The sequence below is a fragment of the Lissotriton helveticus genome, chromosome 8 (genome assembly GCF_964261635.1).
Source record: "Lissotriton helveticus chromosome 8, aLisHel1.1, whole genome shotgun sequence".
Lineage (NCBI taxonomy): Eukaryota > Metazoa > Chordata > Amphibia > Caudata > Salamandridae > Lissotriton > Lissotriton helveticus.
Genome location: NC_136069.1, coordinates 1600388889 through 1600412071, shown reverse-complemented (window position 1 = coordinate 1600412071; position 23183 = coordinate 1600388889). Strand labels below are relative to the sequence as shown.

At 45.1% G+C, this 23183-nt stretch overlaps 1 protein-coding gene across 1 annotated transcript in view; it reads left to right on the top strand.

Moving 5' to 3' along the window:
• The window catches only part of LOC144772081 (protein sel-1 homolog 3-like), a 397544-nt gene that overhangs the window by 310146 nt on the left and 64215 nt on the right, over positions 1-23183 (top strand). The window contains exon 19 of the mRNA XM_078656264.1: positions 15285-15375. Within this exon, the coding sequence (XP_078512390.1) occupies positions 15285-15375 (91 nt within the window). The remainder of the gene's footprint in view (positions 1-15284; positions 15376-23183) is intronic.

Sequence of the window (23183 nt, the reverse complement as noted above, 5' to 3'; positions counted from 1 at the left end):
ATATGTACTCATATAAACACACAAACAGATGTATATGTTGTTAGAAATGGGGTTTCTGGTTGGCAGAGTATGCATCCTGTCTAAACAGGAGCCACAATCCTAGTCAGGGTAAGTCACTACACAACCTGAATTATCCTGTGCTCACCCTCGGGTAGCTTGGCACAGAGCTTTCAGGCTTAAGTTAAGAGGCAATGAGTAAAGTATTTGTGCAACACTTAAACAGTAAAACTGTGAAAAGACTCAAAAACAGCTTAGGAAAATAAAGTATGGTCTTATAAATAAAACAAGACCAAAACGATAATAATCCTTTAAGTAGACGTTGAAGTACAAAGTTGTTGGGAATCCAAAAGTTAGAAAAGCGCTTAGAGATAAAGCGTTTAAGTGAGTTATCGGGTTGCACCACGCTAAGGCAAAGTCAAGAGTTCAGGCCGACCGCGAGGGAGCGCGGGCCGACAGCAGGGACCTCCTTGGGTCCTATGAACAAAAGTACCTTTGATCTGGATGATGCTGTTGCTACGAGGCTGGGTATATCATGCTGTGGACGAGATGTGTGCAGGTCTTTCACGTAACTGCAGCGATGCGCCGAGTCCACCACATGTAATGGTGAGAGTGTGTTGGTTCCAACTCACACTGCGGCAGAGAGGTGCCAAATCCAATGCGAATGTGTGAGTGCAGGTTGTTGAGCACCTTAGTCCTTGAAACATGGATTCACATGGAACTCAATCAAAAAGAAAATTATAAATGTCACAGATATTTCTGTGTGGACTAAATCCAACAAAACCTCAATGCAAGGGTAAAGATATTTAAAATGAGCAATGCCAACTGAGCCAGTATGTAACACGGTTCAGCCAAACTGAGTTTTATTCAAAAACAAACCAAAATTAGCACAATAATTCAAAAGGTGTAGTGAGAGACTAATAGCAAAGAACCCCAGATGTGTAATCGAACCAGTACCAAAGAAAAGTAGAAGTGAAAATGGGAATTAACAAAAGAAGGTGATTGGTTGATACAAAATGAGGCAGCAGTTTCAGTTACAAACACTCATGGATACATAAAATCTGCAAAGGTGAGAAACATGGTCTGTCTCTATGATGGTGTCCACAGCGTTTTGACCCTTTCAGGATCATAGGGTCTCATAATGCTCTTTTAGTAGGTGCCCAGCAAGGCACTATCAATAGACTTCAGAGAATACAAAATACAGCTGTCAGAAATTTGACGAACATCAACAAATCTGAGTCAGTGATCAAAGCCAGAAATGGGCTTCACTGGCTGCCAATCAAATCAAGACCAGCTTTTAAAGCTCTGTGTATAGCCCATAAAGCTGTGCACTCTCATGGTCATAAACTCCTCAGAAAAAAAAGTGACCTGGTATACTCCCAACAGAATATTGGAGTCCATGAATCCCATGACTCTCTAAGTTGACCACTTTAATAAAGTTAATTGGGGAGGTAGAAGTTTTGCGCTCTCCACATCTCGCCTTTGGAACACCATGCCCATCACGTTGATAAATTCCTGTAATTTCCTGGCTTTTAGAAAGCATCTCAAAACCTGGCTTTTTAATCTCCCGCTCTAATCTTGTTCTTATCTTTACCTGTCCGGCAAGCAGCGCCAAGACGCCTTTGGGCATACTCGCTGCACTTTATAAATAAAAAATCAAATCAAATCAAATCGGGACTAGAGATGACAGGGGTGTGTTTGACTAGGAAAAAAATTAGAGTTCCATCTAGTTTATGTTGAAATTTCTGGAGGAATGATTCCTGTAGCCAATATGGGCTGCAATCCCTAAAGTCCACTGGCTTGGGTAAATGGTGGACTGAGGTTGAATAGTACCGCAAGCATGAGAACATCAAAGTATTATAAATGTCCGGTCTCTCTAAATGCTTGGATAAACAGATTCAAGGAGGGAAGCAGTCCCTCAAGTCCACTGGCATGGGTGATCGGTGGGCATAAAAATATTTGAATATAAAAGTTCAATCAATAAAGAGTTCCTTAGGAAGCTAAGTTGCTCCTCGTTGCACGCACGGTCATACAGGATGCAGATGAGCACCTTAGGGCCCCATTCTCAGGGGTCCAGGACTGGAATGGCAACACTTGGCAGGCTAGAGTTCAGGTGCAGATTCAGGTGGTTCAAGTCTTTGATGTCCCTTGGGAACATGAGGCATGCCAGTCTGTCTCACTCAGTCGGTCAACCAGCAGGCAGCAGGCAGCAGGGCGAGCCAGCATGACAAGAGCACAGCAGGGCAGAGTTCAGCAAAGCAGCGGTCCGGCAGCGTAGTAGTCCTTTTTGCAGCAACACAGCCCTTCCTCCTGGTAGGATGGTCACAAGTCCAGAAGTGTACTGTCTTGGTAGGTCAGAGACCCAGTATCAAACAATCCTATGCCCCTCGCTGAAAACCTCAAGACACGTATCCTCAGCAGATCGCTCTCCGCAGGGGTTGGTCCAATTACCTATCCCAGAGACTTGGATAGTCCACACATTTTGTTGACAGGGACCTCAGTGCCTCCATGCACTCTTGCGGCGGTTCTGATAGTGTCCTATTACAAACCAGATCCTGACTCCACCAAGCACTTTTAGAACTCTTCCTGGGCGAGTGCTCCAAGAGAGGGTGGAACTTTCATATCGTATAAACGCTCCAACTTCCAAAGGAAAGTGTCAGCACTTAAGGGGTCTCAGGATACATGATTTGTTACAAAGAGCAGATGCGTTGCGGCGATTGCCTTTATCAATGCTCATATAAATAAAAAACAGGTTTCCTGCAGACTCTCTTTTCAAGGTGTTCAGTCACCATGTCATTTCCGGTCCAGAGAGGCGAGGGATACTTGATCCACTGTGCTGTTGCAGGCGCCATCTTAGGTGTATCTTCAATATTGCCCTGAATGTATATATATTCATTGTATTACATTTAAAATATTAGTACAGTTAATATGATGTAAAATACATATTTCTTCAATGGTTAGTATATATATATATATATTGGATACAATACCGCGTCAGCCAGAGACGCGCACACAGAGGCCCCCGCCTCACAAGCTGGCCCGGACATCACTGGTTCTGCTGCTGCAGTTTCGTTGCTGTCCAAGGGATTGGAAGGTCAGGGCCCACCGCGGATTGCAGGAAGAGATTAACGCGGTAGTGAGGTATTCTACCTCATGCTGGGCAGTGTGAACTGTCACTGCTGCCCCCGCTGGATGGATTCCTGGACTCTGGGGTTGAGACGGTTTGGGGGACCCGAGGAGGCGCTTGGTTAAAAATTACAAGCTGGACAATACAAGGTTTTATTTTGCACATACTTTTCCCTGCACCCCCCGCACAACCACTTGGCATGAGATTTATTTACCCCTGTGCACCATCGACCAGAATTCATAATGAAGGATTCTGGGTTTTGCAGTTCACCGATAACAACGTGAGCCAGCACAGGTGAGCGGATTAACAGGGGGCGGAGCGGGTAAGGACTAACTACCTAAAGGAGGCAGGACTTACCAACAGCTTGCTGATTAACCTCCAGGACACTTGGGCGCTGAGGAAGGCTGATGAGCAGCCGAAATGCATTCGCCAATGTTTAATAAAGTGCTTCCGAAAGGTTCCTCCAGTGTGGCCTCTCGTCAGATGTAGTTTTTCATATATATATATATATATATATATATATATATATATATATATATATATATATATATATATATATGTTTCCTTACCTCGCCTTCAACTCCTACTGCTTTCCAGAACAAACGAGTGCGGACCCAGGTATCTTGTGCATATATTTAGTCAGCCAAATCCGCCATTACGCGTTTCGGGCGATCCCGCCCTTGATAACATGACAACTCTTCAGCAATGCTTTTCGATTTTTAAAGTGCAAGTGCAAATGACAATTACATGAACACAGAAAAAACACTTCTAGATTCATCATATCCTTTGGCCGACAATACAAAACATAAATGTCAGATGGTGGCCACTAAAATACTATACCCTTTTAAAATTAAAAAAAGCATAACAGTATATATCACTAATTGATAATGTGCACACTATCTGATAATAGCATAAATGCATGAACCATTTCAAGCCCTTAACCATGTCTAATAAGTGAAACCATGTATGGTGCCTAACAAAATCAGTGCAATAATGGCCTAACTGCTAGGGCTCTCGACCACGGACCTGGGGAACTGGGTTTGAGTCTCGGTAATGACGCTTAAACCTCCTGTGATTCTGGGCAAATCACTTAATCTCTCCGTGCCTAACAAAAATTAATGTGTGTCCTCATGTAACCTAACTGGTGCTATGTAAAGCGCTCTGATACACGATTCGGGTCAAGTTTGCGCTATATAAAACTCTGGGAAAAAAATTAAAAAAACAATGTGAATCACATTAAAAACACTCCACAGTTCCCGGTTCCAATAAAGTGATCTCCCTGAAGCTAAATTCTTTTAAGGGCTCCATCCGCCAACCACAGATCAAAAATCCGTTCGAACAATGCATGTTAATAAAACAACATCCATTATAAGTGGATAAGGTTGTGCAAACCACATCAATTTTTAAAGTGCATACATTTTGAGGACAGCAATATATATTATTAATAATTACAATCGGTAGATCCCTCAGAAAATCACAATAAATAAATGGAAGTATAAGATACACTTTCCACATATGATTTCTAAAATCCAACGCTAAATATCATAAATATATAAATTACTCTAAAAAATGCAGAATAAAAAATCTTGTAAGGAGGAGCTAATCAACAATCGTCATGCAAGAAGGTATCTATTTCATTGCCAGTACCTCATGTCATCAATTTCCATATTGTTCTTTTCATCTTTCAGCTAACCTACATCATCATAAATTCGTGTACAATTCTTCACTTGTATTCAGACCTTTGGGGTACCTGGAATCGAATTGCAGGATATAAGTTGTTTCGAGCCTCCTCAATTTCGATTCTCTGTCCCCACCTCTTTTCTGGGGGGGCTATGGCCTCAATAACATAATACTTCAGATATTTCGGGTCACTACTATGGCTGATCTTAAAATGCCTTGCCACCGGATAACTCTCATCATTGTTAATGATGGCCTGGATATGCTGAAGGATCCTTTTATGCGCTGCCAATTTGGTGCTGCCTATGTACGTCAAATTGCAGCTACGTTTTAGCACTAAGACAGCAAATTCAGACTTGCAAGTAAGATGTTGACCTATGCTGCAAGTTCTGGAACTGAATGCAGAAGTGTATGTCGTAGTGTTAACACCATATTGGCAGGCCTTGCATACAGAGCATTTGTAGAATCCTTTCCGCGCCATGAGCCATGAACCCTTTCCTCGCAAGGATTGCTTCTAAATAGTGACATACCAATGCTACTAGCCTTTCTAAAGGTTACTGCTGGATTGTAAGGTAGTAACCTTCCAATTACTGGGTCGTCCCTCACGATGGGCCAGTTCTACCTCACAATCGCCCTTATCTGTTGCTCCTGTCACGAAAAACCTAGAATCAACCTTGTGGGTTCATCATTGGCATCATTACCAGTGTGTTTCTCCCTATATTTCAATAAATCTTGCCTGGCCAATGATTTAGACTTGGCAATTACAGAATCTATAACATCTGATCCATACCCCCTAGCTAGAAACCTATTCCGACTTTCCCCCTGTTTTTGGTTACAGTCGACCTCCTCGCTACATATTCGTCTAATGCGCAGCATCTCCCCATACGGGGTGCTCTTTATAAGATGGGAAGGATGCGCGCTGGAGGCATGCAGGAGTGTATTCCCTGCTGTAGGTTTTCTAAAGAGGGTAGTAGATAACCTGTTGTTATCTACCTGGACTCTTACATCCAAGAACGTGACCATATCCTTACTGATGTCAGAAGTAAAATGTAAGTTAACTGTATTGTTGTTAAGTAACTCGATAAAAGCAGTTGCACTCTCCACAACGCCATCCCACACTATAAATAAATCATCAATTTAGTGTAACCATGTTACCACATTCCTGTTGAAAATCTGCTTATGTTGTTGCATGAGGACCAGCTCCTCCCACCATCCCATAAACAAACAGGCATAGCTGGGGAGAAGCTGGCCCCCATAGCAACCCCCTGAATCTGCTGGTACATTTTACCATCAAACAAAAATAAGTTGTTTTCCAAGCAGAATATTAACATCTTGAGCAGCATATTAGTATGTTGAGAGAATGCAATTGACCTATTCATCAAAAAGTACTCCACCGCCCTCATTCCATCCTTATTCTTGATACAAGCATATAAGGCGGACACATCAAGCGCTATTAGCAAATACGTAGACTTCCATGCGATATTTTGGACCTTCCTCAAAAAGTCACATGTATCCTGCACAAATGATTTAAGGCCTTTAACAAAGTCCTGCAAGAAGAAATCAATGTATGTAGGTAAGTTCTCCAAAAGGCCATCACACGCTGCAATGATGGGCCGCCCTGGTGGTTTGCTAATATTTTTATGAACCCCAAAACCCAGGGTCTAGACAGATGTCTTTTACTGAAAACTAAAGAGAAAGATTCAAGCCAAAAACAAGATTCTATGAAGCTTAGACTGATTCTGGCCTATAATGCACAAATAAAAACTTTCAGGAATATGCAACGCAATTGACCAATAGTACAGAGTGACCCAGTTATAGGGGCGAAATTACCATATAAATTGGGGATCACATACAGGGGAGCGCCATCAACGAGTAACAGTCTAGTTAAAAGCGGCCCTGAAACCACAGATCAATAGAAATGGTTGATGCTATAACTGAGATAGAACAGGAGGCTATGAATTTCGGGGAAGTATCAGGGTATCTGATTAACAAAGGGAAGACTCAGATAGTTCAGAACAGATACACACCACACCAAGATGCTAGAGTAGTCCCCGAGGCATTATATCTTGGGATTAAGGTGACAGCGGACTTAGATACCCTAGTGGGGGTGAATATGGAACCATTATTAGCTAAAGTTAAAAAGAATACTGAAAGGATTCACAATCTACATTTGACACTAATGGGATGTATAAATGTGATCAAGATGTCACATTCCCGAAATTTCTTTATATTTATAGAGCCATTCCTCTTCTTTTTGATCAGAGTTGGTGTAGTAGGCTGGAAGTAATTCTTAATAGACTGATTTGGGCACAAGGGAAGACCAGGAGAGCCTATATATTCATGACACTCCCTAGGGAAAAAGGGGGATGGGGGGCCCCAGACTTTAAACTCTATTATTGGGCCGCGGCCATGTAATATTTTCAAGGGCTGATAGGTGGTAAGGGAGAGACACAAAGGGATGACAGATCTACCTTCACAAATGTATATAGAGTACTGATAGGGGGGGAAGTTGAGAACGCTTTTTTAAATACGATCGATTATAGTTATTATAAACACACCAGGTTTAAGACCTTAAGAGCGGCCTATAACATTTGGAAGGCGGTAACTAAAAAGCTTGGAATGGGGAGATACAGTAGATGCACTCGACTGTTAAATAACCATTCACTCCCGGGGGACACCTTTAGGGATGCAGCTATGAGGGTTTGGGACACTAAGGGTATCAAGAAGATCGGAGATTTATTGGACATGGAGGGGGAGATTTACAATTCCAGGAGTTACAAAATAAATTTGAAATACCTACTAATGGTTTCTTTAAGTATTTACAGGTGAGAAGCTATTTGGTAAATAAAAAGGGAGGTCCTACAGGGTTTAACCATTGTAGAATATTGGATTATTTAGAACGGAGCAAGCATTGTACAATCCGACAGCTGTATGTAGAACTGTGTGCCCTTAAAAGTGACGACAGGGATAAACATGCTAGTAAGTGGGTGGAGAAAGTGGGGTCTAGCCTGGATGGATTTCAGATGTCTTTGGATTTAGGAAGTTCAGTTCTGTGTTCAGCAACGTTGCAATCACAGCATTACAAAACAGTGTATTCCCTCTATCATACCCCGGCTAGAATTGCACAGTGGGGAGGGATGTCAGGAATAACCTGTCCACGTTGTGATGCAAGCAACGCTGACATAGTACATATGTTTGCGCAATGCCCACAATTACCTACTCTGAAGGGAGCAATTGAGGAATTTCTGGAGGGCTCATTGGGGATCAAGATCAAAATGTCTGATGAATTAATAATGCTGGGGGTGATGGCAGGGGCAGAGGAATCCCATATAGAATTTTTGTTCATGACAGCTGCTGTCTTTCGGATCGGTATTGCGAGGGCATGGCTGGACAGGATACCACCAACATTTCAAATCTGGGTAGCAAGATTATTGTCCACGTATAATTTGGAGAAAGCGATATACGACAGGAAGGGCAGAAGGGCAAAAATACGGGGAGGGAAGATATGGCAACCCGTAGCTCGGTGGAAAGCTGGGCAGAATGAGGAAGGGGATTAAGATGCGGGGCGAAAAACTGCAGGCATTATTGGAAAATGTAGTTTGTTTCTCTTTAATTTTGTACTGCTTGAAAGTATCTTGTATTTTGTGTTTTGTGTTTTGCTTACTTGTGCTGTAACATGTACTGGGGGGAAATATAAAATAATAAGAAAAAAAAGAAAAAAAAAGAAATGGTTGATGCAACGGAATGGGTTTGCAAAATGCAAAACTTGTAAGGCATGTCAGTATGGAATGAATAAGAAGACATATAAAACTCCATTCAGTGAAAAAGAAATCAAAATAAATAAACCACTACACTGTAAAACTGACCACGCCATTTATGTACTAGAATGCTCCTGCAAAAAAATATGTGGGAAGCACTAAATTTCCAGCCAACAAAAGAATCTTACAACACATTAGGGCCATCAATAACCATGATCCATCTTATCCAGTGGTAAGACCTTTTTCGAAAAGTACAGGACAATAATCGTAATCATTTTTCGTATTACCTAATTGATGCAGTACCCATTAACAGAAGGGGAGGGGACAGAGAGGGGAACTTCAGAAAACTAGAAAACAGATAAATCTTGACAGTAAGTCCCCGCGAGGCCTCAATACAATAGAGGATTTGTATACCTGCCTTCAGTAGTACTATTCAGAGGAACCCCTGCAGATTAACAAACTTTACCAATAACATCTCCGCTTTGTCCTAACAGAGGATGTACATGGTAGCATAGATGAGCCCGAATGGGAAGTCTCTTGCATATATATTTTACAGTAAACAAAGGAGGCTGCCATACCGACCAGAACCACCATAATAGTTTTTTAATCACTTTTAGCACACAGGCATATTTTACAGGTCATCACTGGCTAAGAACCTGTGCAGCACTGATTAACTTTGCAAGATCACTTTAAGATTAAGGGAATTAGATATGAGCAAGCAGGGGAGTATAAATAACCGGCACCCAAATTTGAACGTGGAGCAGGCAGACGCTGTGGCATCAGTACAGCAGGAACATTGCATTAGGCAGAGATGCATCACACAAAACACACATATTCAAGGGTAACTGTTTTTGCAATGTGTTATTGTTCTTACTGAGTTTTACCTAGTAAATAATTATGTATATATCTATTTATTCACCAATGTGTGACAATTTGAATGTTTTTACTATTATTATTATTGACAATGTTCTTAAATTATTGTTATCTATATATTTATATGGGGAAAGGAATAGTATTGTTCAATATTATATAACAATGGAAATTGAAAGTGGTGCTATGGAATACACGATTAAGCTGTACTAATACTCTGAGCAATACCAATAGGTAGTATGTTTTTCATGTTCATTATAGCGTATCAATCACAGAATGCACTTGTCACTTTAAAAGGGTGGTAAAACAAATCGGCGTTGTCATGTGATCAAGGTCCGGCTGGACCGAAACGCGTTATGGCCTTCAAATAAAAATGAATTGATGCACTTACTTGCGGTGCGCGCCTACTTCAATCGAAAGGATTTGATGTGAAAGAACGGAGATCAAAGATATACTACACTACTACTAATACACTGCTTACTGGTGAAGGACAGAGTGACTTTTAAAGCTATGTGCTTCTGCCATGGGATTCTGAACTAGAAAGGACCTAGCTATCTCCGGCCTCTACTCACCCCCTACAGACCTATTCGGGTCTTAGGTCTGCGGCCACTGCAAAGCTGACAGTGCCAAAAATTCTAAGGCCACGCTTAGGAGGTAGATCCAATTGGATACTTAGCAGCTAAAGCCTCGAACCAACTGCCGCTGGATCTTAGGATGCAGCCCTCAGAAGTGCTGTTCCGCAGGAAATTCAAAACATGGTTCTTTAGGTCATCCAGGTAGATTGGTGTTAAGATAATCCTATTTTCGGAGAGGGGCCCACTTTACAGAGAAGAAGAATTCCTAGCGCGGGGACACTCCGTTGGAGTAACCAGGCACTTTATAAATTTTTAATCTAATCTAATCTAAATGAGGCCCTGAATTGCAATACTCTCAGTGTTAATACTGCTGTAGAGTCAAGCTATTATATGGTGAAAATAATGAAACCAGAAGATGTATGTCCAAGTGAAGCAACAGAGTGAGTGACCATGAACCTTGGGGAACCCACAGGACTGGGTGTCAAGATACCTGAATTCACAGTAAGACGGTGCAAACTGGTATACGGGATTAAATACAACTGAGCAAATTGTTGGTTCATCTGCAGAATTTGGTAACTGACCCCCACAGCTTCACTGCGGCTGACTGCCTCGTGACTATATAAGGTTTGTGCATGAAGCAGTGGTCTCTCAAAGGGAGGAGCCTGCAGGCATGGCATGAGCTACTGGACCTATGGTATGACACTGACATTCATAAGTGGATTTCTATCATTCATGATGCTTTGGAATTTAGAGTTAGAATGCACAGATTAAGCCTTAAGTCTGTGATCCGTGGGAAATCACACAATAGGAACAGTGGGCCCGATTCACAGTATGAATTTAAGACTCAATCCTAAACTTACTACTATTTTGGTATTCACAGAACGCACTTACTACTTTTGGTATTCACAGAATGAACTTACTACTTTTGGTATTCACAGAAGTTAGGATTTTGTCTTAAGTTTGTCTTAAGACAAACTTAAGACATACTTAAGTTAGGATTTTGTCTTACGTCTGACTTAAGCTTAAGACAAATTTAAGACTATGGGCCCGATGTAGGTCGGTCGGTAACGGCCGAAAATCGGTATTTTCGGCCGTTACCGATCGGAATACAGACAACGGGATGTAGGAGGCCGAAATCCTGCGAAATCGGCGATTTTACCGATTCGGAAAATCACCGAGTCGGGCGGAATCCGAATCGGAAAAATGTAGGAATCGGAAAAAATCTCCGAATAGGTAATCTACCGATTCGGATATTTTTTCCGATTACTACTTTTTCCCGATTCGGAATCCGACCGACTCGGTGACTTTCCGAATCGGTTAAATCGCCGAATTGGTATATATTCCGAATCGGTGAAAATCCGATTCCATGCGAAAACCCTAAGATTGAGATGTAGGTAAGCACAGAAATACCGATTGTGCTCAAAAATCGGTATTTCTGACTCGGAAATTACCATGGATTTGAATCAGGTGGTAACCAGGTGCAACCTATAAAAAATGACCCAAAATGCAGTTCTACTTGCAACATGGCAGCTTTCTATGTCATAGCTAGACGGCTACGGCTACAGCAGGAAGGTGAGAGGGAATGGCTGAGACAGGAGCAGGTGTACAGGCAGAGGGTGACCCTGTGCATGCTGACAGATCCAGAGATCCTACAGAGGTACAGGCTGGAGGCAGACACCATCAGAGACCTCATCAGGGACCTCCAACCCCTGTTGCAGCACCCCACCCCAAGGGCACATGCAATCCCTGTGCAGGTGCAGGTGCTATGCTGCCTACATCTTCTGGCGTCTGGCAGCTATCAAAGTGTAGTTGCTGTGGCAGGAGGGGTGACCCAGAGCAGCCTGTCAAGGTTCTTCCACAAGTTCCTTGATGCCATGATCCAGAGGATGGCCCACTACATCTCCTTCCCTTCCACCCATGCAGAACTGGCACAGACAAAAGCTGAATTCTATCAGATGGCAAGATTCCCCCACATCATTGGCTGCATAGATGGCACACACATACCGATTTGCCCCCCTGCTGACACCGAATACGTATACCGCAATCGGAAGTCACGGCACACCATAAATGTGCAAGTGATATGCAATGCCAAGTGTGTGATCACTGACCTGGTTGCAAAGTTTCCGGGGAGTACCCATGACTCCTATATCTTCCAGAGTAGCGGGATTTATGCACGGCTGATGGCAGGGGAATTTGGCGAAGGATACCTCCTAGGTAAGACACAGTGTCAGACCCCCATTACCAAAATTGCAGTGTGTAATACATGTATGCATGTGAGTAATGTTACCCCTTCTCCTTCCAGGCGACAGTGCATATGCCCTACGCTCGTTCATTCTCACACCTTACCTCAACCCCTCAACACCCAGCCAAAGGAGGTACAACCGTGCACACAAAAGCACGAGGAACGTAGTGGAAAGGACCTTTGGCATCTGGAAGAGCAGGTTCAGATGTCTGCACAAGAGCGGAGGTGCAAGGCAATATACCCCCATCACCTGCTGCAAGATTATTGCTGTCTGTGCAATGTTGCACAACCTTGCAGTCAGGAAAGGCACTGAGGTAGAGTTATCCGACTACGAGGACCCTGATGATGACAATGCTGTCCCACTACCACTACCTGCTGGAGTCTCTGCACCATCTGACGGCAGATACAGGCGTCAGGAGATCACAGACAACTATTTCTGAGTGAGTACAGATGCACAAACAGGTCAATGTATGTGTTCAGAAATTAAATTTAATAATGTTGCATCACCGTTACTGCACTGATGTGCAACAAAAGAAAAGTTAAACAACAAGGGGAAGGAATGTCCAATGTCCGGGTTGCCTCACCCGCAGTGGCAGTCCTATTTTTTCCTGCGCTTAGCAGGCCCACTGGGATGAACCTCACCCCCTTCAGAATGCCCTGCAGCCTCAGCTGAGCGCCTGGTGCTCCCGCGCGGCTCTGACGCAGCGCTGGCCGGGCTGCTGCGGCTGCTGCTGTCCCCAGCCTCGCCCAGGACGGGATTCACTGCGGTGTTGGAGATGAGTAGTGTCTCCATGGCTGTTGTTATACGGCCCATGCCCCTAGTGACCTCGGACATGGACTGTGTGAGGCTGGCCTCCATGTTTGCCCCACGTTGGCATGACTGGGCAGTCGCAGCCGCAAGGCGGGTGAGTGACCTGTTCGTGACTCTTGCATCCCTGCGACGACTCAGCTCATGGTCATCCAACCTGGTGCAGAGCTGGGTGATGGCAGTGGTCATTCGGCCAATTGATGTTGCTATGTCCTTGTTGCTGTCAACGAAGGTCTTGAAGCCCTGTGTCATCTCACCCATCTGCAGGTTGTGCAGGCGCAACTGGCGATGGCAGGCCAGGATGGATTTCGCCTGCATCCTCTGAATTGTGACCATGCTGGTCTCCAGCCCTGCGAAGACGCTGCCTCCCGGTGCTGGTATTGGGCTGCTGGTAGCACATGGCCTACGTGGAATTCTGCTGCCCTGCTGTGTGTGCTCTGGTGTCGCTGGTGTCACGGGGTCTTGTGCAGGAGCCTGACCCGCTGCCCCCTCCATGATGACTAATGGAGCCACTATTCTCCTCCGGGCCGGGGAAGTGGCAGGTGCAGGGTGGCTCTGTGGTGGTGTGTTGTCCGGGGAGAATACCAATGAGGGCGACTGAGACTGAGACAGTCGGGGGGAGTGTGGAGTTGTGAGGGAATGTCCTGTGTCCTCCTCATTTGCCAGGGCACAGCTGTTGTCCTCCTCCTCCTGTGCTGCTGCACTGGTGCTTGCCACTGCCGCACTGGCTGTTGGTGCTGGAGCTGGTGCTGGAGCTGATGCTGCTCCCCCGCCTGATGGTGCCCCTAGGTACAAAGAAGCATTTGTCAAGTGGGTGCTAATGTGTTCCAGTCACAACTATTAAAGCATTGCACATCTCATTACAAACACGTTGATGCTGTATTACTGTTATTTATCTCATGCTTCTGCTGTGGCATTATTGGTAACTTTTGCTGAGTACATTTAGCACGATGCATTGCTCATGTCTGTTGCTAGCTGTACTGGCCTGGGGTTTGGCTGTGCATTGGGTCTGTAGGGGAGGTGTCTGGTATGGTGTGTCAAGTTGTGCATGCTTCTTACCTGTAGCTGTAGCTCGGGATGAGCTATCCAGGTCCCCAATGCCCACGACACTGGCCCTCTCGATGGTCGTCGCCACTAGTTCCTCCAGCTGAGTGAGGGGTGGCGCACGGTTTGTTCCTCCTCCAGTGAGTCCAGCCTGCTTGTGCAGGTCGGCCAGTTTGCGCTTGGTCACGCCACGGATGTCATAAAACCTCTTCTTGAGGTCGTCTAGGCTCCTGTGGGTGACACCAACTGCATTGACTTTCTCCCCGATGTCGAGCCACAGCCTCCTCTTGGTGCTCTCCGGGACAGTCAGGGACTGCCTGCCATATAGCTGGGTGTGCACCCTCACCACCTCCTCCACCAAAGTTTGTAGCTCCATGGTGCTGAATTTAGGATTGCGCTTCCGCCCTGCCTTCTGGCTCTCTGTGCTGGTGTCCATGTCTCTCAGGGATCCTGCTCACAATGCTGCTCTCTCTGTGTCTGCTCAACTCATGCAGCTTTCCAGAAAGTTCTGATGAGTTGCACCTGCCTGGGTTGCCACACCCTGTGGGGGAGGGTGCTTACAGCTCATTGGCTGATGTCTTCAGTGTCACTCAACCAGCTCGGCAAAACGGCATTCTCCGAATCGGTATTTTCCGATTCCGTAATTTCCGAAAGTGTTCGGTAAATACCGATTCGGAATGTATAATGCCTTCCTATTGGCCTTTCGGCCCATGGGGCGTATTTATTATTCCGAATCGGCGTTTACCGATTCGGTTGGTTCCGCATTTTTTTTTTTCCGATTCGGACTTGTCCGACCCGGCCTATACCGATTCGGTAGTTGGCGAATCGGTACGTATCGACTCTCGATACCGAATGCTACCGAATCGGTATTTTTCCGAAGATTATTTGCTACATATCATTTTCCGATTTTGAAATACCGATTCGGTACGGATCGGTATTTTAAAATCGGTAAATGCGTTTTACCTACATCGGGCCCTTAATCCTAACTTCTGTGAATACCAAAAGTAGTAAATTCATTCTGTGAATGCCAAAAGTAGTAAGTGCATTCTGTGAATACCAAAAAAGTAGTAAGTTTAGGATTGAGTCTGAAGTTCATTCTGTGAATCGGGCCCATCGTGTTGCTTGTCTTCAGTGTGAATATGTACATAAGGAAAGGTACCTCATATAACCCGGCTTTTCTCTGTAGGCCCAAGGCTCTTCTGCACTACATCCAAGCAGCAGAGGCTGGATTCAGTGCCGCTCAGTTCAACATGGCCTACCTCTGTGAGATGGATCCTGTGAGTATAAATGTTTTTTGTTTCCCGCCTAAATCTTAATATGCTATCATGCTGAGATTAAAATGGAAATCTATTGATTTACAGTATTTCACAGACACTATTAATTGAAAGTGTAGTCCAAGGATATTTTTACCTAGAGAGAGGATCTATCTGAAATTGCTTTTTTTGTCTTGAAAACTGATATTATTTACCTTTTCACAAATTACTCGTTACTTTGTTAAACAAATGTTTTGATGATAGAAAGTTGTTAATTGACAATAGGGAGTCGGGTAATAAAACGTGGTAACACTCTCTTTGTTACCACCATTAGCAATAATACATGTATGTACATATGTATACTTATAGAGTGCAAACCTAGCAATAAAGCAAAGGGGTACTGTGCAGAGGTCTGGCAAGGGAGACAAGAGGGCCGTGTAGTGACTCAAATTGGGGTTTAGGGTTCATCTTTATAAGACAGAGAAGTAACACTCAATTGCTACAGAGAAGATAGTACTTGAATAATGAAACTTCAACTCCTTTCAGAACTGTAGAAGGTATCTGTAAGTACCTGGAACTCAAGATCCTGAGAGAATAACAGAAGTGTAGTGCACTTCTTGCCTGAAACCTGGTGTGTGCATTGTGAAGGCAACGTTGATGCTGCTTTCTATGTATGGTGATGTGCTGGAGGTCACAGTTATGAATGTGATGGAGAAGCCATTCTGGAAGGGCAGCCAGTGAAGTGTATTAGGTCTTGGAGTGATCTCGTCTAAAGATTCTCTGTGAGTGCTACATCTGCATCGCGGCTGTTCATCAGTGTCATCTGGTTGAGTCAGATATGCCTGCCAGTATGTCCCTGTGCCTATCCAGATGTGACTGTACCTGTGCAAGTACAGATCTTCTGAAGTCAAGTCTGAGTGGTGTTTCTTGATCCTGCAATGTAAGGGGATCTGGTTCCATTCTGTCTGATTTCTTTTTTATTGTGTCTTTAATCTGAGGCTGCTGCCATTATGGGATGCAGAGTATTCGGTGCTTTCGCAGAGGTGTGAGCTGAATTCTTTAAAGTTCATCAGTGAAAGTCAGTATTGAACTTGTACATTTATTGCACAATTTGCACAAGTAAAAACACATTTTTTGAGGCAAATGAGTTGCAGATATGCCCGCTATGCCCAGGCCTTGTTTTGCCATTGTGCAACATTCCGTCCATCATCTTGTGTGTTTTGATTAAGGAGAAGCATTTCCTTAGGAAGTTGATCTTATTGTGGGATAAGGTCTTCAGATAGAGCTGGGTGTTACCTGTGTCTCTTGAATTTCAAATCTTGATATTCATGCCAGCCGGTTGTTCTCCAAGCAACTTCATGGAGTTTTGCTGATGACCTGTGACACGATGGAGCCCCATGTAAGTGGGATGTGCTCTAAACTTCATCCGGACCTGTTTGTGAAGCAAGAAGCAAATCTTTATACAATGATGTAATTGAAGATGGTTCTAAGCAGGATTGAGTGCATGACAGTGTCGGCTGTCGCATAGAGATTTAGGAAGATGAGATTACATTGTTCACTGTTTTATGTGATCTGTAGAGTTGTGTCGACCACTTCAGTTGCTACTGTCTCTGTGCTGGTTTGTGGCATGAATCTTGTAGGAGGAAGCTGGTTTAAACTTTCTTTTGTATCTCGGAAATGACATTTTTTCAACGTTCTTGCCCAGGACAGAATTATGTGTGATCAGACAGTATTTAGCAAGATTGTCTAGATTAAGATTGGTCCTCTTTACTTGCCAGAGGATGTGTCCTTCAGGAGTTTGAGCTCATCACTGATGATGAATGAACGGATGATATAATCTCTGAATGATTTGGCCTTTAGGAATTTAAGGAGTCTAGAGAGGGCTTTGACTGACTGACTGACTGAATTATTTTTAGAGCGCTCTTATGCAGAGGCGTCTTGGCGCTGTAGGACGAAGAAGAAGAGAAGGATTAGGGCAGTGCGAAAAGCCAGGTCTTCAAGGCCTTTCTGAACTTCACTATGCTCATTTCGCAATGGAGTGAGGATGGTAGGCTATTCCAGAGCTTGGGGACTTGATTGGAGAAGGATCTGCCGCCCCAACGAGCTCTCTTTGTCCTAGAGATGCGCAAAAGATTTTGAGAGCTATATCTAAGTGAGCGCTCAGGTGCCTATGGTGGGAGAAGGTTGGAGAGCTGTTTGGAAATCTTCCCATAAAGGGATTTGTGCGCCAGGCATAGGACCTTAAAGTGGATTCTGCGCCTGACTGGGAGCCAATGGAGTTCACGAATGGCTTTGGAGGTGGGATGTCGTTTGGGGAGGTTGAGCAGTACTCTGGCCGCTGCGTTTTGAATTGACTGGAGTCTGTCAAGTTGTCGTTCACCTGCACCAATGTACAGGGCATTACAATAATCTACCCTGGACATGACCAGCGCTCCTTCTACCGTTTTCCTCAAGGAAAATGGGATGTAGGGTAGGATTTTCCGGAGGATCTCTAGTGTGAAGAAACAGGCCGATGTGACCTGGCTGATTTGTGCTGTACAGGTGAGGTCCTTGTCCATTATGAAGCCAAGGTTTCTGACCCTATTGGCCGGGACAGGGCAGGTGCCAGCCTCTGGAGGCCACCACAGGTCGTTCCAAATGGAGGGTTTTTGGCCAAACTCGATCACCTCCGTCTTTTCAGTGTTAAGCTTGAGGAAGTGGGTGTTCATCCACTTCTTTACGTTTGACAGACAGTTTCTAAAACTGGTAGCGGTGGGCGAGTGAGACTACCAGTTTGGTGTCGTCAATGTAGGAAACTAGGTGCAGGCCATGGGATTTTATCAGTGCAGCTAGGGGGGTGACATCAAGATTAAAAAGGGTGGGTGAGAGGGCCGATCCCTGAGGGACGCCACAAGGTAGATGGAACTCCTCAGATTGTAGACCGTCCCAGTGAATTTGGTGGATGCGGGCCTCTAGGAAGGACTTGAGCAGATTTAGGGCGGTGTCCGTAATACCCAACACCCTCAATCTGTTTATGAGGACCCCATGGTTAACGGTGTCAAATGCCGCTGTCAGATCCAGTAGATCCACCCTCATCCATGGTCTGTCGTATGTCCTCCGAGGCTATGATCAGAGCTGACTCAGTTGAGTAATGGGCCCTAAAGCCATGTTGTGTAGGGTCTAGTCGGTGACAGTCCTCAAGGTGTTTGGTGAGCTCCTGATTCATAGCACTTTCCAGAATTTTTGCAGGGAGGGGTAGACATGATATCGGGCAATAATGTTTGGCTTCCATAGGGTCTAAAGTCTCCTTTTTGAGGATGGGCCTGATACAGGCCTTCCTCCAGCTACTGGGAAAATGTCCTGAGCTGATCGCCGTGTTAAGGAGCGGGGTGAGGGCCTGACTGATTGTTTCAGGGATCAGATGTAGGATGTGAGGGGGGCATGGGTCTAGTGGGGAGCCAGATTTAGTCTGTAAGAGCAAATTAGCGACCTGAGAGTCGCCTAGCTGAGAGAATTTGGGGAGTTCCAGAACAGGCACCTGTTGATCTGTTTCATAAGGGATCTCCTCGCAAGTAGGTAGCAGACGAAGGTCGTCATAGACAGTCTGGACTTTCTGCTGAAAGAATTGTGCTATATTTTCCACAAACTCTTGATGTGGTTTGAAGGTTGTTTCTCTGGGACTTTTAGCTAGGTAGGTAATGGTTTTGAACAATTCTTTAGAGGAGTTGGTGGACTCCTGGATTTTCTTTGTATAGAAGGTTGTCTAAGCTAGTTCTATCGCTAGCTTATATTCATGTAGGGCTGCAGTATACTCTTTTCTGGTCTGGGGGCTATAGTCATTCCGCCATAGCCTTTCTGCTCTCCTGCATTTTAATTTTAACCTCCGGGGTATACCATTGTGAGGTTGCAGAGCGAGTCCTGGTTTGTTTTTACTCTTCCGGGGCTAGTTCGTCCATTGCCTGGGTAAGCCAGGTGTGGAATTTCTGGGCTCTGCTGTTTCTGTCGCTACTTGTGAAGGAAGGCATATCCCTTTTGAGTTTATTTGCAAGAGATGTGGCTTCAAGTTTTTTCCACGGGTGGATTTTAGTCGGGAGTACAAGGTCTTTCCTCCTTGCGTTTGTCAGAGTAATTGTAAGGGAAAAGTGAAGGGCGGCGTGATCGGACCAAGGGAGCAAGGTAGTGGAAGTGATCTTAATGTGGTGATTGTTGGTGAAGATTGCATCAAGAGTGTGACCGGCAGTGTGGGTGGGTCCTGCCACTAATTGGTTTAATCCATAGCTGCGCAAGTTCTCTATGAGGGTAGAGGTTTCCATAGAGTTATTGTCCTCTAGGTGGAAATTAAAGTCCCCTAGTGTAGTGAAGGTGGATTTATCTGAGGTGGATTCCAGGAAGGTTAGGAGGGCGTTTGTGAACGAGCCTCTGGGTCCTGGCGGTCGGTAGAGCAAGAGGCCAGTAAATATTAGTTGGCAATTGTACTTGACCAAAAAGGATATGGCCTCTGCTTCTAGTCCCGCCTGAGGGAGGATGTTTATTTTAAAGATTGACCGGTGGATGATAGCTACCCCACCGCCGGTAGCTCCCTGCCTGTCAACATGTACTAAATAATAGTCCATGGGTACTGCTGTATTCCAGTTAGGCCCTGATGAGTAATTGGCCCACGTTTCTGTTAAGAAGGCCAGGTCTACATTGTGGTCAGTAATGAGAGCTTCAATTTCGTGTTTGTGCTTTGGCATTGACCTAACATTGAGGAGTACGTTTTTTAAGGTTTTGGTGTTTTTCTTGCAACAACAGTTCGGGGGCTGACAAGGGGGATGAGGTCCATTTGCCGTGGATCCTAAATTGAGCGTGTTTGGTGATGTATGTGGCATCGTGACGCCACATGACTGACATTTTACGAGTGTGTAGCGTGCCGCTGTCATGGAGTAGCACCACGTGTAAACTGTTTGTGCGTCTTAAATTCATAAGTGTTTCTCTTGAGTAAATGTATTTGGGGTGACTTGTGGTAATTTGGCCAGGGATTAGGGCTCTGGGCGCTGGTCCGGCGTGGACGGGTGCAGACGGGCTTGCCTTTGGCGCACCTTTGGCGCGTTGCCGGCGCGCCGGCTGCGCTCGCCCACTGCACGTCCGGACCAGCATAGGGCTAAATAGGCTCTTATGCCGGAAGTCGCAGCAGCCAGAGCGCGTGGCACCAGTCTTCCACACCTAAGATGGTGGCTATGTGGCCTGCTGGTGTCGAGACAGCCCGATATTCCCTCCGCAACTAACCGGACTTCCCGCGGCGGAACGAGGAATGGGGCGTCAATAAACAGTTACAATTATTAATCAATTGTGCAAATGCTCTAAAGGCTGACGGTTTCGTACAGGTTATTCTATGCAATTTTAAAACAATTGGCTCACTAGTGCAAGTTTTAAAAGTATTCAAGTATACAAACATTGTTAATCACGCTTATAATATCCTTAGTTCTGGCAACAAAAGGTTGTTAGAGCAGAGAAGCGCTGACCGCTACCTGCTCCAATAGCTCCGTCCTAGTTGCGCCTCTGTATATGTGCACGTCATGTTATGGATCTCTTCCCCACCTTCGTGGTTTTTTTTTTAGAACTATTCTTCGCTCTATACTCCATTTAGTTTCAGGCTCATTACTAAACTTGCCCTGTTCAACTAAACGATGCTCGGGCTATTACCAATCAACTAAAATGTCCAATCGGATTCTTCACTGTCCTGCACTAAAGGGCGTGGTCTCTCAGTACTGATTTCTATGACCGCTTTCGCCGGACACGGTACTTTGATGATTTGCGTGTTGTAATGCATCCACTTGGGTGTGCATGAGCGGTTACTGCAGATGGAGGTTTGTATTTTGGTTCCATCGTTGTACTTACTGGCGTTGTCTATTTTCTTCTTGAATATGTTATTGGTTGTGTTGAATTTCTCCACTTAGGGCCTGATTCTGATGCAGTTAGGAAAGCATTCCCACCTAGGGCCTGATTCTGATGCGGTTAGGAAGGCCTCCTAGCAGCATTTGCTCCTTCCAAATTGGTTCGGGAACGTGTCTTCCTGACCAAGGGCCAGATTATGATGGTGGTAGGAACATAGGCTCCCATAGAAGTCAATGGGAGTCCAACCAAATCGTATCGGGAAGCATCCGGATGCATCATACTCCGTCAGTCGGACTCTCCCGATCTGAGTGGGTCGGAAAGCATTTCCAAACCAATTCGGTCGGGAAGCTTTCCAACCCGCATCAGAATCGAGGCCTTAGTGCTCGATAGGTCACTCATTTTGGGCAAGCTCCAAGTTTAATGGCCTTGGATAGAGCTCTGCTACTGTGGAGGCTGTTTGTTATGTTTGTGTAATAGGATGTGTGGGCTTGAATAATGGCTGTTCTTCAAGTAATACAGGCCTTCAGGGCCTTCTGCTCTTCCTAGAGCTTTGCTCGATGCTATGCCTTTCCTTTTCTTTGGATGAGATGCTTGCAGTCAATGAGCTGTGGAGAGGGGGCTGAGTTCTTGGGTTTACATGAGCAGGTCTTCATGCATGTGTGGGCATTAACATTCTCTTGAAGTGAGCGGTTCAGGGTGTCAAGCTGGTTTTGACACCTTTATTTATTTTGGGAGTTTTACATTGCGTAAGCTCGACCAGAACATATCAGGTATCCGAGTGCTTTACATGAGCGCCAGTTTCATTACTGACGGGCACATTCAGTTTTGTTAGGCACGGCGAGATTACTTGATTTGCCTAGAATCACAGGATGCTGAGCACTTGTGCAAAAACTGGAACCGGGTTCCCCAGCTTCGAGGTCAACCACTCCAGCCATAAGGCCACATCCTCACCTTTAGTGGGATCTATGAGGGTTAATTGTTTTGAGGTCTTGCTCTAATGTATCAGTGCAAAAAACACAGTTGATGGACAGAATGTAGAACAATGTCACACATTCACCCCAGTACAAGGATCTGGGCCTAAATCCATCGTTTTTTTGCACTCCACACCACCCTGGGTTAGACACTGGCTATATGCAAATCAGCTCTGACCCTGTGCCTGATGGGAATAGTCCAGTCCGAACTACCAAGCCATGTCTTTCCCAGACCGGAATCAAGCATCCAAGGACCGGTTTCTGGCTATAAGCCTTCATCAGCCTGGATAGCTTGACTCCAGTGGTGTGGAGAGCCTGGGACTCACGTCTGAGCATACCCAGCCCACTCGGGGTGAAAATTGCAAAAAACACAGTTGATGGACAGAATGTAGAACAATGTCACACATTCACCCCAGTACAAGGATCTGAGCCTAAATCCATCGTTTTTTTGCACTCCACACCACCCTGGGTTAGACACTGGCTATATGCAAATCAGCTCTGACCCTGTGCCTCATGGGAACAGTCCAGTCCGAACTACCAAGCCATGTCTTTCCCAGACCGTAATCAAGCATCCAAGGACCGGTTTCTGGCTATCAGCCTTCATCAGCCTGGATAGCTTGACTCCAGTGGTGTGGAGAGCCTGGGACTCACGTCTGAGCATACCTAGCCCACTCGTGGTGAAAATTGCAAAAAACACAGTTGATGGACAGAATGTAGAACAATGTCACACATTCACCCCAGTACAAGGATCTGGGCCTAAATCCATAGTTTTTTTGCACTCCACACCACCCTGGGTTAGACACTGGCTATATGCAAATCAGCTCTGACCCTGTGCCTCATGGGAACAGTCCAGTCCGAACTACCAAGCCATGTCTTTCCCAGACCGTAATCAAGCATCCAAGGACCGGTTTCTGGCTATCAGCCTTCATCAGCCTGGATAGCTTGACTCCAGTGGTGTGGAGAGCCTGGGACTCACGTCTGAGCATACCTAGCCCACTCGTGGTGAAA